The sequence below is a fragment of the Lithobates pipiens genome, unplaced genomic scaffold (genome assembly GCF_037356315.1).
Source record: "Lithobates pipiens isolate NorthernLeopardFrog02 unplaced genomic scaffold, aLitPip1_a1.2 Scaffold_16, whole genome shotgun sequence".
Taxonomy (NCBI): Eukaryota; Metazoa; Chordata; class Amphibia; order Anura; family Ranidae; genus Lithobates; species Lithobates pipiens.
In genome coordinates, this window is record NW_027507748.1 from 588,364,611 (window position 1) to 588,380,705 (window position 16,095).

The 16,095-nt window shown below is 43.9% G+C and overlaps 1 protein-coding gene across 1 annotated transcript in view; it reads right to left on the reverse strand.

Annotated features, from left to right (window-relative positions):
- LOC143983796 (sterol O-acyltransferase 2-like) overlaps window positions 1–16,095 on the reverse strand; it is a 433,796-nt gene that overhangs the window by 19,659 nt on the left and 398,042 nt on the right. The window contains exons 10-11 of the mRNA XM_077483886.1: window positions 608–737; window positions 194–291 (exon numbers count right to left, since the gene is read on the reverse strand). Coding sequence (XP_077340012.1) covers window positions 194–291; window positions 608–737 — 228 coding nt within the window. The remainder of the gene's footprint in view (window positions 1–193; window positions 292–607; window positions 738–16,095) is intronic.

Consider the following 16,095-nt stretch of genomic DNA (forward strand, 5'->3'; position numbering starts at 1 on the left):
TTCCGACCAACTTTGTGTGACCGTGTGTTTGCAAGACAATTTTGAGCCAACATCCATAGAAAGAAAAAGCATGGATTTTGTTGTCGGAATGTGCTATTGTGTGTACAGGGCATTACACTTAAACTACTTGTTTTAATTAGGCAAAAAACACATATTAGACTTGATTACAGAATAAATTATGAAGAGATGTCACCTTGTAAAACATTCGATCTGCAAAGCGGAGCATCTCTGCGAAAGCATTGTACCAGCAGTGCAAGACGCCGAAGAATGACAGCAGCAGCACAAGGGTTCCTTTAAAAACACAACAATTAATTATAGGAAAGTAGTCTAAAATCTGAATTTAGATCTTTGATGAAACAAAGAATATACCTGAAAGGAAGAAAATGAGGTAGTTAAAATTCTGGCAACCTCCACTTTCTAGTCTGACATTACCAAATCAGTGCACAAAGAAGGCACATGTACGTTATAGAAGAAAAGCAACCATCTCTATTCCTTGCCAGTAGGCCCCATCATGGCCATATGGGCTGCCACAAAGGTTTCCACCCCCACTAATATTCACCTGATTCAAGGCACTAAACAGTTAGAAGGGGGCAGAGATCTTTCTCACCTGGTAGTGTAGCATGGAAAATGGATAACACCAAAGTCTTTACACTGAATGGCTGTTTGCTCATGTTGGTGAACACTGGAATACACAGGGTGTCCATGACATAGTAGAGGAAAAGCACGCAGCCTAGGAACTATAAACATCATAAAAAGATTATTAGATAAAAATAAACCTAACTTTTTATAATTGTAGGTAATAATAACAACAACAATATAACATACAATTGTAACAGTTTTGGATTGCCTGAAACTATTCTGTTACTAGAAGCTTGGTAGTAAGCATTTCTTTGATAGGTTTATTTAGCAATTTCAATTACAAATGTGATTTCAGTTTTGGGGTAGATGGTGTTCCAGTAGCCTGCTGGCTTTGCAAACATTTTGAGGTATGACCTATCAGTTTTTTGCCACTACCCAGGCAAGCCATATTTTCTACATAATCACATATAACATCCAGCAGGGGTGGGAGATGCCAGTTTTTAGCTTGAATACTAGCTAGATTTTATAGCCCTGGTGGGTGCATAATCAGGTATTGGGGGAGGGGGGTACTTACTTTGAGATACCAAAGATGTTAAACTCTACCTATTTTTTTTTCTTAAATATGCCCCTGCAGCTCTATGCCATACTGTGCTAGTATGCACCTTCACGGCACACTCTGAGCATGCCCTGAATGCAGAGGTACTGTGCATACACCGGTGATGTCATCAGCTGCAACTTCTGATCTTCTAAACAACGCAAGTTTAGGTGATATTCACAGCCCCAAATTAATATTAGGAGTTAGTGGAATAGAGAAAGAGACGGCGCCCTCTAAGTGCAGCAGTGAAGTTACTCAAATGTATTAAAAATGGTTAAAAAAACACTCAAATTAAATTAGTGGTGTAAAGGCACATCAGAGAGGCGATTCAGTTCGCATTGTGCGCTATATAAGTATTTCATTCATTCATTCAATTTTTCATCCGTATATCCATGGGGACGACTCGCAGGGCTGTAAGGCAGGGTTTCCGGCATCTGACTTTTTGACCGATGGTTGGTGTTTTGGTCTATTCCATGGATTTCCTCGGAATGGTCAGAGTAATGGGGGTAGTGCTGGTAGCTGTGGTGCCCTTGGTCCGATGTTCAAGGAGTCGGTGTCCTCAGGAGACGGGCTGGACAAAGCAGCACTTCGGAGCATGCATGCACCTTCATCAGGCTTTAGATAATGTATGTGTGATGGAGGCAAATTTAAAGACTAAGTGGGAGGGGCAAAAACGGTGGGTAGTAACAAAGCTAAATTATGTCAAGTAGATGGGACCATACAGAGAATTGGTGTGTTTCATGACTGTGTGGATTACAAGACTGCAGAGCGCGCAGGGAGGTGTGTCAGACACGCTGAGATGCGGCGTGTGTATAGCTATAGCGCGCCGAGGGAAGGGGGTTGCCATGGAGACGCGTGATGCGCAGTGGCCGGCGGGGACGCATGACGCGTCTCCATGGCAACCCCCCTTCTACTTGACATAATTTAGCTTTGAGGACACCCACTCCTTGAACATCGGACCAAGGGCACCACAGCTACCAGCACTACCCCGATTACTCTGACCATTCCGAGGAAATCCATGGAATGGACCAAAACACCAACCATCGGTCAAAAAGTCAGATGTCGGAAACCCTGCCTTACAGCCCTGCGAGTCATCCCCATGGACATACGGATGAAACATTACATCTCTGATGTGCCTTTACACCACTAATTTAATGGGAGTGTTTTTTAACCATTTTTAATAAATTTGAGTAACTTCACTGCTGCACTTAGAGGGTGCCGTCTCTTTCTCTATTCCACTGTTTCCTAGAGCTACTTCTTGCTTTAAGACTGGCAGCCCTTTAGGGTACAGCCTGTACTGCTGATCCTCCTCACGGACCACTTTGACGATCTACATAGACCCTGAACTTCTCATCGTGGATACTGGTGTGTGGATATACTCAAAACCCACACAAAAATCAATATACTTTGGCTTGGGAATCATCACCCTGGGAATCGTCCATGACGGTGCTGTGTGGTTGTCCACCTCAGCTCCCGGTTGGAGCTGTTCCCCGGACCACTTGCTTTGTTCCACTACCACACCATCTACACAGCGAATCCCAGTAAATTAGCTCTGGTCGTGGTGATCACTTGTTCTTCCCCCCAACCTTGTCTTCTTAGTCATATTTTTTATACACTTAACTAATTTTCTCTCTTCTATTCTAATATATTTTTATAGATTTCACACGTGCTTGCTCCTGATGAGTGGCGGTTAAGCCATGAAATGTTTAGAGCTACCGGTTTCCGTGTATTTATCAATTGCATCAAGATTTTTAAGTTATTACAGAATTCTATTTTCCCCCTCAGGTTTAGTGAGACTATAGGTCCTGCAGGTATTACCTCTAAAGTACTGTTATATATTATGCCTTTTGAGGGAATGTTTTTGTGTTCATATTATATGAATTTACCATCAAATGTATTATTATTATTATTTTGTCTATTGTATACCATATATTTATTTGGATTGTATTTAGTGATCCTATTATTATATGTATTATTATATGTATGCTATTATGTATTACTATTCTGGATATTAATGATATGCTCTGCCAGTCTACATATCTTATAAGTGTTTTTAACCCTTTTTGGGAAATTAAATAGCTTTTAATTCTACTCTTAGAGGAGCCTTTTCTTTGTTTTTCTGATTACTATTCTGTATCATTATGTTACTTGTACTACTATTATGTACCATTGTACTTTTATTTATTGATGTATTAATAAAACTCCTTTACATTCGCCCTTTCATCGTTTTGCTTCCATGTGCTGCATTTAAAGTCCCACCTCCCCTGTAAACTAATCCCCCCTTTCCTTTTTCAGTGCTTTAAGGACCTATTTTTGTTTGCACCAGAACTGTTTCTCTTACCAAACAAGTCAATGCAAATGTAAAAGTAGCTTTATGCAAGTCAAATGCAGAATAAGAGGTCAAATGTACACTGCAATGAATTCTGCATTATCTCAGAATCAACTGATGTTGAACACAAATTGCATATGTAGCCTAAAGTCCATAAATACTGGCTATTAAAGTTCACCTGTGTCTATATTAGGGCAGTAATGTATTTAGATATTCTTACCATACATAAAAAAAAATATCCAATCTCTAACCTCTCTATCTGCTTGTACACTGAAGTAATTTATACTCAAAGATTATTAATAATATTTTACAGGATTTATATAGCGCCAACAGTTTGCACACTGCTTTACAATATAAAGGGAGAAAATACAGTTTACAATAAAATACAAAAGGGTTAAGAAGAATTAAAAGTTCAGTTAGGTGGAGGAGGGATATGCTTCTCTGAAGTGATGAGTTTCCAGGGATCGCCTAAAGGTGTCCAGAGTAGAAAATAGCTGAACAGATTGTGATAGAGATTTCCAGAGGATGGGAGAGGCTCTGGAGAGGCCCTGAAGTCTAGCATGGAAGGAGGAGACAAGATAGCAGGGGGTCTTGGGCTGAGCACAGAGGATGGTTTGAGTGATATTTTGAGACCAGATTGGTGATGTAGCTCGGGGCAAAGTTGTGAATGGCTTTGTATGTTGCTGTTAGTATTTTCAATTTAATTTGCTGGGCAATCTGAAGCCAGTGTAGGGATTGTCAGAGAGGGGAGGCAGACACCCAGCGGTTGGTAAGGTAGAGTAGTCTGGAAGCAACATTCATAATAGATTGAAAGGGAGACAGCCTTCATAGAGGTAGGCCTAAGGGCAGGGGCTGCTAAAGCACCCCCAAAAATTCTGCTGGTACCCCCCACAGCACCCTCAATCAGCAATCACCAAGTCAGAGTCTACACTGTTTTCCTCTAATGCTAGTTAAATACAGTCCCCATGTCAGAACACAATAGCTTATCTGGGAGATTGCTGTACTAACATTGCATAGTTAGTACAACAAGCTCCTCATTTTTTTTCGTTCAGCCTGCTGGGTGTGTGTACCTGTGTGCACCAGGCTTAACTGACAGGAGTGACGGTCATTCTTTCGCTGCACAATATCCAGGTTCCCCAAATCCTCCAGACGTTCACTCCCATTAACTCATGCTCCTTCCCAGATCACTGAAGTTACTTTCACTTAAGCCCTGTACACACGAGCCAAATATTGGGCAGTATCGGAAGGTTCGATGGAAACCAGCCGACATTTAGCCCATGTGTTACGAAGCAGAACATCTGGCTTCTTTTGAAGGGGCATGATCGAAAAAGGTCTGCCGATCGGCATTCGATCAGCTCCCATAATTGTACATGCTACAGGAGTCCACACAGCCATCTGTCTTGACACCCTTTCCATCTTACTTTTTATCTCTTCCAACTGTCTAGCACATTCTCTGCAGCCATTTATAGTCAAATATATGTTTTATTTGTTTATCAGAAGAAAAGATGTACAGACTTCAAAACAGAGTCTTATACCAAAAACAGAAATTTACCGTATTTATCGGCGTATAACACACGCTGGCATATAGCATGCATCCCAAGTTTCTGAGGGAATTTCAAAGAAATTTTTTTTTAGGAGGGAAGTTTAAGGAAAAAAACTTACATTTAAATGCCCATCAATGCAGCCTTATCAGTGCCATTTGCAGCCTTGCATTGCAGCCTTGTCAGTCGTTTGCAGCCTTGCATTGCAGCCTTGCATTGCAGCCTTCCATTGCAGCCTTGTCAGTCATTTGCAGCCTTGTCAGTCCATTGCAGCCTTGTCAGTGTGTTTGTCATTTAAAAATGGCGCCGCCGAGATACAGAGCGAATGTCCTGTGTATCTCGGCGGCGCTCGGTAGTTCTCGGCAGCTTTCGGGTATTTTCGGCCGCACTCGGCCGTTCTCAGCTATTTTAGGCCACACTCGACAGCTTTCAGCTTTCTGGAGACCATTGAGCGTGACATTTATAAAGAAGGAACATACCTTACTTGGGTCTGACTCCTGGAATCGTATGGTACTTGGAGCTGTGACACATATAAAGGAATTGATTTATATGCACATTACCCCTGCAGGGGTGCAGATATTTGGTGAGTGGGGACCCTTGTGAGGGAGCACTCGAGTCACTTGAAGGGTACATGAGCACGAAGGTCACTTTATGAAAATATTTTTCTGCTGGACTTGCACAATCAAATAACTTTTTGTGGACATTAACCTCATTTATTTATTTTGGCCTGCCTGCTGATTTTTTATTATCTCTTGTATTTTTTGTATAGCTTGATTTTTTTACAGCTTTACTTTTCTATTATTATTTTTTTATTTTCATATTTATTTTTATTATTTTTTATGGCCATTAATTTCATATATATATTTTCGTGGTCATTTAATATTAATGGTACAATAGGGCGCATTATATTGTAGCACGTATAGGGTATATAAGCACTAATTGCACTTTTTCACTGAACACTTTATTATTATTATGTTGCACTTTACTATGGAATATTATTTATAACTATCCACTTAAACTCATTATACACAATTGAATTCCACTGACCCTTTTTATATAAATGACCATTGTGATACAGACCTAGTATAGGTATATGAAGGGATTATACCACATAATAACAAGTAGATGAGTCCCTGAAACCCTTAATTCCACTGTGTTTAACTAAAAAAGTTTATGATATAAGACATAGGATAATTTATTAGGTAGCGCCAATTACCCCATTCTAATATATTACCAATTTTTAAGTCTTGCCACAGATTCTCAATTGGACTTAGGTCTGGACTTTGACTGGGCCACTCTAACACATGAATACAGAGGCGTAATTAGAAACTTCAGGGCCCCTGTGCAAGAAATCATGAAGGGGGCCCTCGCCCCTGGAAGAGCATGATTTTGGTGTTGAGGGGGGGGGGGGGGGGGCGGCGGCAGTGGTGGTACTTGAGAGGAAATGGCTGCGGTGATACTTACTTACGGGGGATGGCATCAGTGGCAGTGGTAGTGGGAGAAGATGGCACCACCATTCTCTGCCTCTTACTGATCCCATTCCCACCACCGATATCATCCCTATCCCCCATCACCTCTGTTGTAGAGGTGATGGGGGTGATAGGGATGAAATCTGCGGTGGTGGTGGGGGGATAGGATCTGTAAGAGGCAGAGGTGGTGGAGGTTGGGATCAATTGCACTGCAAAATGTCACTTTACCTACCGTCAATCAATTGTTCCCCCCTCAGAATTTTGTCACCTTGCCTCCTCCAGGAATGCCTTGCTTCATGGGTAGTCCTCCCCCGTCTTCACTCAATTGGTGTCAGCAGGTCTGCTGGCTTTATTTTTCAGTGTCCACCCTGCCTCTCTACATTCTCTCTGTCTCTGGATAGGCAGGGTGGTCCACAGTCTCAGCACTGCCTCTGCCTTCTCTCCCCTCAGTGGGCAAAAGCCCCCCTTCCCACAGTGGAACAAACCGACATATGCTGCCCTCATCACAACAGCCAGAATAGACACAGAACAGACAGGCAGGCCCCTCACAAGGGCAGGGGCAGTGGGCCCCCAGAAGTGGCGGAACTACAGGGCCCAGTCAGAAGTGTGACTGCTGGAACCCTGATAATTACCCCACTGCATGAATATGCTTTGATATAAACCATTCCATGGTAGCTCTGGCTGTATGTTTAGGGTCACTGTCCTGCTGGAAGGTGAATCTATGCCCCAGTCTCAAGTCTTTTGCAGACTCTAACAGGTTTTCTTCTAAGATTGCCTTGTATTTGGCTACATCCATACTCTCAACAACTCTGACCAGCTTCCCTGTCTCTGCTGAAGAAAAGCATCCCCACAACATAATGCTGCCTCCACCACGATGGAGATGGTATGTTCAGGGTGATGTGCAGTGTTTGTTTTATGTCACACATAGTGCTTTGCTTTTAGGCCAAAAAGTTCAATTTGGTCTCATCTCACAAGAGCACTTTCTTCCACATGTTTGCCGTGTCCCCCACATGGCTTCTCGTAAACTGCAAATGGGACTTCTTATGCCTTTTTTTTCAATAATGGCTTTCTTCTAACCACTCTTCCATAAAGGCCAGATTTGTGGAGTGCACGACTAATAGTTATACTGTGGACAGATTCTCCCACCTGAGCTGTGGATCTCTGCAGCTCCTCCAGAGTTACCATGGGCCTTTTGGGAGCTTCTCTGATTAATGCTCTGCTTGTCCGGCCTGTCAGTTTAGGTGGAAGGGACATGTCTTGGTAGGTTTGCAGCTGTGTCATTCTCTTTCCAGTTTCGAATGATGGATTGAAAAGTGCTCTATGAGATGTTTGGGATATTATTATTTTTTTATAACCTAATCCTACCTTAACCACTTGCCGACCGCCTCACGCCGATGTACGTCATCAGAATGGCACGGGCAGGCATAAGCACGTACATGTACGTGCTTTGCCTCCCGCGGGTCGGGGGCCCGATCGGGCCCCCGCCCGGTGCCTGCGGCGGTCGGTTTTCGTTCGGGAGCGATCCCGGACGAGGGGACGGCCATTCATTCATGGCCACCCCCTCGCGATCGCTCCCGACGAATGGAAATCCCCGGTGACATCACTTCCTCTCCTGTAATGTAAACACAGGAGAGGAAGTGATGTATTCTCTCCTCCGTGTCGGTATTTTTCGTTCCGACACGGAGGAGAGCGGATCAGTGAGTTGCACCAACACATCCCACACACAGTAGAACATGCCAGGCACACTCACACCCCCCCTTTACCCCCCGATCACCCCCCCAATTACCCCTGCCCCCCAGTCACAGTGACACCAATGTCATTTTTTTTTTTTTTTTTTTTGCATTGGTGTCATTTGTGACTGTAATAACTGTTAGGGCAGTTAGGGTTAGCCCCCTTTAGTTCTAATGTACCCCCCTAACCCCCCCAATAAAGGTTTAACCCCGTGATCACCCCCCGTCGCCAGTGTCACTAAGGCTGGGTTCACATTGCAGCGGTTTATGAGAACGAATGTGATTCGCACCGCACTGCAGTGCAAATCACATCCGATCTCTGTGCGATTCGAGTTCAGCCATTCGCCGCACCCGCCGCACCCGCCACACCCGCCGCACCCGCCGCAAATTCGCACGGGACCCTTTTTTTGGCCCGCAGCAGAATCGGATCGCATGGGTGTTCACACCATGCGATCCGAGTTTGCAGATCGCACTGCGATATGCGAACTGATCTGGGGGTGTCAGTAACATTTCACTGACACTCCCAGCAGTTCGCATAGGGCAGTGTGAACTGCCGCCGGGAGGCATGCGATGCGGGAACCCGCCGCGGATTCGCGGCGTTTCCGCATCGCTCCAGTGTGAACCCAGCCTAATAAGCGATCATTTTTCTGATCGCCGTATTAGTGTCACAGGTGACGCTAGTTAGGCAGGTAGGTATTTAGGTTCGCCGCAGCTTTTTATAGCGCTAGGGACCCCCATATACTACCGCATAAAGCCCCCTGATTGCCCCCTAGTTAACCCTTTCACCAGTGATCACCATATAACTGTTACAGGTGACGCTGGTTGGTTAGTTATTTTTTTATAGTTTCAGGGCACCCGCCATTTATTACCTAATAAAGGTTTAACCCCCTGATCACCCGGCAGGTGTCATTTGTGACTAATAACTGTTAGGGCAGTTAGGGTTAGCCCCCTTTAGTTCTAAGGTACCCCCCTAACCCCCCCAATAAAGGTTTAACCCCGTGATCACCCCCCGTCGCCAGTGTCACTAAGGCTGGGTTCACATTGCAGCGGTTTATGAGAACGGATGTGATTCGCACCGCACTGCAGTGCAAATCACATCCGATCTCTGTGCGATTCGAGTTCAGCTATACAGATAGTATGGCTGAATTCGTGTCGCACCCGCCGCACCCGCCGCAAACTCGCACGGGACCCTTTTTTTGGTCCGCAGCAGAATCGGATCGCATGGGTGTTCACACCATGCGATCCAAGTTTGCAGATCGCACTGCGATATGCGAACTGATCTGGGGGTGTCATTAACATTTCACTGACACTCCCAGCAGTTCGCATAGGGCAGTGTGAACTGCCGCCGGGAGGCATGCGATGCGGGAACCCGCCGCGCATTCGTGGCGTTCCCGCATCGCTCCAGTGTGAACCCAGCCTAATAAGCGATCGTTTTTCTGATCGCTGTATTAGTGTCACAGGTGACGCTAGTTAGGCAGGTAGGTATTTAGGTTCGCCGCAGCTTTTTATAGCGCCAGGGACCCCCATATACTACCGCATAAAGCCCCCTGATTGCCCCCTAGTTAACCCTTTCACCAGTGATCACCATATAACTGTTACAGGTGACGCTGGTTGGTTAGTTATTTTTTTATAGTTTCAGGGCACCCGCCATTTATTACCTAGTCTCACTAGTGTACCCCTAAATTTAGGGGTGTCTACTTTCTAAAATGGGGTCATTTGGGGGGGGGGGTTTGTGCCATCTTGGCATTTTATGGCCTTCAAAACTGTAACGCCCTTAGAAAGCCTGAAGGCGGTGCTTGGTTTTTGGGGCCCCGTACGCGGCTAGGCTCCCAAAAAGTCCCACATATGTGGTATCCCCGTACTCAGGAGAAGCAGCAGAATTTATTTTGGGGTGTCATTTCACATATGCCCATGGCATGCGTGAGCAATATATCATTTAGTGACAACTTTGTGAAAAAAAAAAAAGTTTGTAATTTTCCCGCAACTTGTGGCAAAATATAAAATATTCCATGGACTCAACATGCCTCTCAGCAAATAGCTTGGGGTGTCTACTTTCTAAAATGGGGTCATTTGTGGGGGTTTTGTGCCATCTTGGCATTTTATGGCCTTCAAAACTGTAATAGGTAGTGAGAAGTGAACTCAAAAAATTACGCCCTTAGAAAGCCTGAAGGCGGTGCTTGGTTTTCGGGGCCCCGTACGCGGCTAGGCTCCCAAAAAGTCCCACATATGTGGTATCCCCGTACTCAGGAGAAGCAGCAGAATTTATTTTGGGGTGTCATTTCACATATGCCCATGGCATGCATGAGCAATATATCATTTAGTGACAACTTTGTGAAAAAAAAAAAAAAAAAAAAAAAGTTTGTAATTTTCCCGCAACTTGTGGCAAAATATAAAATATTCCATGGACTCAACATGCCTCTCAGCAAATAGCTTGGGGTGTCTACTTTCTAAAATGGGGTCATTTGTGGGGGTTTTGTGCCATCTTGGCATTTTATGGCCTTCAAAACTGTAATAGGTAGTGAGGCGTGAAATCAAAAATTTACGCCCTTAGAAAGCCTGAAGGCGGTGCTTGGTTTTCGGGGCCCTGTACGCGGCTAGGCTCCCAAAAAGTCCCACATATGTGGTATCCCCGTACTCAGGAGAAGCAGCAGAATTTATTTTGGGGTGTCATTTCACATACGCCCATAGCATGTGTGAGCAATATATCATTTAGTGACAACTTTGTGTAAAAAAAAAAAAAAAATTTTTTTTTTGTCATTATTCAATCGCTTGAGGCAAAAAAATAAAATATTCAATGGGCTCAACATGCCTCTTATCAATTTCCTTAGGGGGTCTACTTTCCAAAATGGGGTCATTTGGGGGGGTTTTGTACTGCCCTGTCATTTTAGCACCTCAAGAAATGAGATAGACAGTCGTAAACTAAAAGCTGCGTAAATTCCAGAAAACGTACCTTAGTTTGTAGATGTGACAACTTTTGCGCAAACCAATAAATATACAATTATTGACTTTTTTTTTACCAAAGACATGTGGCTGAATACATTTTGGCCTAAATGTATGACTAAAATTGAGTTTATTGGATTTTTCTAATAACAAAAAGTAGAAAATATCATTTTTTTTCAAAATTTGCGGTCTTTTTACGTTTATATCGCAAAAAATAAAAATCGCAGAGGCAATCAAATACCATCAAAAGAAAGCTCTATTTGTGGGAAGAAAAGGACGCAAATTTTGTTTGGGTACAACATTGCATGACCGCGCAATTACCAGTTAAAGCAGCGCAGTGCCAAAGTGTAAAAAGACCTCTGGTCATTTACCAGCAAAATGGTCCGGTCTGAAAGTGGTTAAACTTCTCCACAACTTTATCCCTGACCTGTCTGGTGTGTTCATTGGCCTTCATGATGCAGTTTGTTCATTAAGGTTCTTTAACAAACCTATGAGGGCTTCACAGAACAGCTATATTTATTCTGAGATTCATTTACACATGGACTCTATTTACTAAGTAGGTGATTTCTGAAGGCAATTGTTTCCACTAGATTTTGGTTAGGGGTATCAGACCAAAGGGGGCTGAATAAAAATGCATGCCACACTTTTCAGATATTAGTTTGTAAAAAAATGTGAAAGCCATTCTTCATTTTCCTTCCACTTCACAATTATGTGCCACTTTGTGTTGGTCTATCACATAAAATAAATTTACATTTTTGGTTGTAATATGACAAAATGTGGAAAATTTCAAGGCATGTGAATACTTTTTCAAGGCGAGAGATTGAGTAGCTTGGTGGTGTCATTAGTTAAAATGGGAGAATTTTAGAGAGGTGAAGTCTACAAGCTTTTGACAGTGATTGGATTTGGTTTTGAAGGACAGGTCAGAGTCTAGGATTATACCTAGTACCCTGGCGTGAGAGGAGGGACCGAACATTTTATTATTGATCTTAATGGAAAAGTCAGGTGAGAGGGCATGAGCAGGGAGGAATATTACAAGCTTGGTTTTAGAAAGTTTTTGTTTGCAGAAGTGTTGTGGCAGTCATGTTGATATGTCAGTTAGTAAGTTAATAATGCAAGAGGAGACTTAAGGAGTGAGTTGATGAAACGAGAGATAGATTTGGGTGTCATTAGCATAGAATTGGTATTGGAAGCCGTGGGAGGTTATCAAGTGACCAAGAGAGGAAGTGTAGAGAAAGAAGAGAAGGGTCCAAGACAGTGATGGCCTGTCCATAGGGGGGCGCATTGGCGCCTCCCCCCCAGGCAGTCAAAAAATAACAATTAAAATTTTGATTTAAAAAAAGACCCTTTTAAAAAATACAAATAAAAAAATGTCCTTTTTTAATTGCACTGTGTTCAGGCGCCAGACACAGTGCACTATGGGAAGCGCCACGTCTATGCAATCCCGAGATTACAGACGAGGCACTTCATTTTAAGGCTTTTGACCTGCTTTGTGGCGCAGTCCATCATGCCGGACAACTTCTACCCATAGTATCACTACGGCTGGGTGCTTGGTTCTACTAGTTATGACATCACTTCCGGAGAGGAGGTGTCCCGGCCTGCACTGTGTCCCCACTGACCAGCCGACCCATCAGCTGCTGCTGCTTCTGAGTAAATCTCCCCCCAGTGATCTCCTGCACACTGGCTCTGTACCCTTCTGCCCTCCGATCCAACCCCCAACCTCTGTTTACAGCTGCCTGCTTAGAGAATCTGGAGCACAGCCTATGCTGACACCACAGAGAGAGAGGTGAGCACTGAGCTGAGCTCAGGTCTGAGGAAAGTTTGTGCAGATAAGCAGGTAGCCTTTCATGTCAGGATACAAGACTGATTTGTTTGCAGGGGACATGTGATACTGACAAGTGACAAGTAGGGTCAGAAAAGCAAGGGAGTGTGTGTGGGGTGGGGGGAGGGGGAGAGCAGGTTACTAAGTCTGCAGTCTCCCCATAGCTGATATACATCTCTCAAGCCGCCACACATTCACTGTTAACCACTTGCTACCCAGGCCAATTCTGACACTTCTCTCCTACATGTAAAATCATTTATTTCCTAGAAAAATACTCAGAACCCCCAAACATTATATATGTTTTTTTTTTTTTTTTTTTTTTTTTTAGAAGAGACCCTAGAGAATAAAATGGCGGCCGTTGCAACTCTTTATCTCGCACGGTATTTGCGCAGCAATTTTCCAAACACTCTTTTTTGCATTTAAACAAAAATGAAACAGTAAAGTAAGCCCAATTTTTTTGTATAATGTGAAAAATTATGGTATGCCGAGTAAATAGATACCTAACATGTCACGCTTCAAAATTGTGCACACTTGTGGAATGGCAATAAACTTCGGTACTTGAAAATCTCCATCTCAAAATTTTTTTACAGGTTACATGTTTAGAGTTACAGAGGAGGTCCAGTGCTAGAATTTTTGCTCTCGCTCTAACGATTGAGGTGATACCTCACATGTGTGGTTTTAACGGCGTTTACATATGTGGGCGAGACTTACGCATGCATTCGCTTCGGCAAGCGAGCACAGGGAACAGGGGCGCTTTAAATTTGTCTAGTTTGATGCTTTCTTTTTACATGTTTTTTTTTTTTTTATCACTTTTATTCCTATTACAAGGAATGTAAACATCCCTTGTAACAGAAATATGGCATGACAGGTCCTCTTTACGGAGAGATCTGGGGGTCAATAAGTCCCCACATCACATTTCTAGGCTCGGAAGCCTGAAATAAAAAGAGTTAAAAAAAAAAAAAAACAATCTTGGCTTCCCAGACGAGGTGGTGGCATTTTTTCAAATGCAGAGGCCGGGCATCATAAGATCGTGCCCGGCCTCCGAACAATCATAAAGACTCCAGGGATTGTATACCCTGATCTGTAATGTTGAGCTATATATCCTGATCTGTAATGTTGAGCTATATACCCTAATCTGTAATGTTGAGGTATATACCCTAATCTGTAATTCAGAGCTATATACCCTGATCTGTAATGCTGAGCAATATACCCTGACCTGTGAGGCTGAGCTGTATCCTCTGTCCTCTGATGCTGGGGCTGTATACTCCTGTCCTGTGATGCTGAGCTGTATACTCCTGACACTATGGGTGGAAGCAAGTGGAATACAGGGAACAGAGTGGGTGAATTATATAAGGGGTGGGGCTTATGAGAAGTGGGAGTGGTCAAAAAAGAAGAGCGGGGTCTGGCGCCCCCCATCCTAAAATTTCACCAGCCACCACTGGTCCAAGAACAGAGCCTTGGGGGGGGGGGCTACAGAAAGAGTAAATGGAGAAGAGGAGACAGAATTGTAGGTATCACTGAAGAAGCACGCTGTGATAGATAGCAGGAGAACCAAGAAAGAGCAGAATCTTTGAGACCAAGGGACTGGAGTTTATTGGGAAGGAGAGGGCGGTCAACAGTATCAAAGGCTGCAGGGAGGTCTAGTAGTAAGAGTATGGAGCAGTGGCCATCAGTTAACGTTTGCTGAAGAGACCACAAAAAGACAGTCCCTGAAAAGGATTACAGAGCTTTGAAATAAATCAATAGTTTATACAAAAATATCAAAAATGTGAAAAATAATGAAAATGGTATGAAATAAAAAATGAACCATCACCTTTCCTTTTTGGATAAAAACATCTATGACAACGTTGCCAAGTTTCGGACGTCCCCATACACATCTCTGACACATCCACACACAGTCAGAGATTGGTTCAGGTCTGGCTCATGCAGTATGCTCCAGTTGTTGCACTACATGTTCATACAAATTGAATCACTTGAGCACAGCTGCAGAGCTATGTTGACACCAGTGGCATGCGTGTAGCTTTGGGCAGCTTCCTGATGCAGGGCCGCTGATAAGGCAGTACAACCAGCCCCATTGTACCGGGTCTGGCCCCATCATTTGAACAGGGGGGGGGGGGTTGGGGAATAGTGATGGGCGAACGGTTCACCCGGCGGTCGTTTCGCTGCGAATTTCGGCTGTTCGCGGTCCGCCCGATCGGCGGACTATTGCCGCCGTTCGCCCGGCGGACTTCCGTGTTTACTGTGTAAAAGAACTTTGACCTATGATGACACATCCATCATGGGGTACAGGACAGCCAATTGAGACATTACAGCACATGGACACTTGGACATTCCCCCTAACTTATAAATAGACCCGATCCGGCGGCCATTTTACATTCTTTCTTCTGTCGCTATAGGGAGAGGTTGCTGTGTGGAGCAGGGAGAGATTGCAGTGACCCAAATCGCTAGCTATTTGGTACACAAAAGTTCTTTTCAGGACTGGTATAGGTGTTAGGTGTAGTTCAGGATATAGGTTTGAGGAGGTGCTGTGCTAGTGATTGTTGCAGCAGCCTGAGTGTCTTTTGTCAGTTTAGAGAAAGGGACAGGATGGTGTGTGCTGCAGGGACAGTCAGTTTAGTCATTAGCTGTTACTATCAGGTCCACAAAAGTGCTATTCAAGTTATTGTTCCAGCGGCCTCTGTTTTGTCAGTTTAAATAGGGACAGGCAGGAAGCTGTGTGTGAGGCAGTGAGGGTCAGTTTAATCAGTAGCTGTTACTATATTAGGTCCACAAAGGTTCTTTTCAGGACTGGTATCAGTGGTATGGTAATAGGCTTCTACACGTTTAATATTCTTTCTTCCAAATATAGAAAAAATATTATACTTGCCTGCTGCCCTTCTGCTGCAGTCTGCTAACCTACTTGTTCCACAAAGGTCCTTATAAGGACTGGTAACCTGGTGTAGGGTGCTACAGTACATAGGGTTGAGTGAGGTACAGTCTGCTATTCCGTAAGGACTGGTATAGGTCCACAATACATAGGGTTGAGGTGCACTACTGCTGACCGCTGCCCTATACTGCAGCAGTCCTTCATCAGTATAGGGACTGACGCACAGT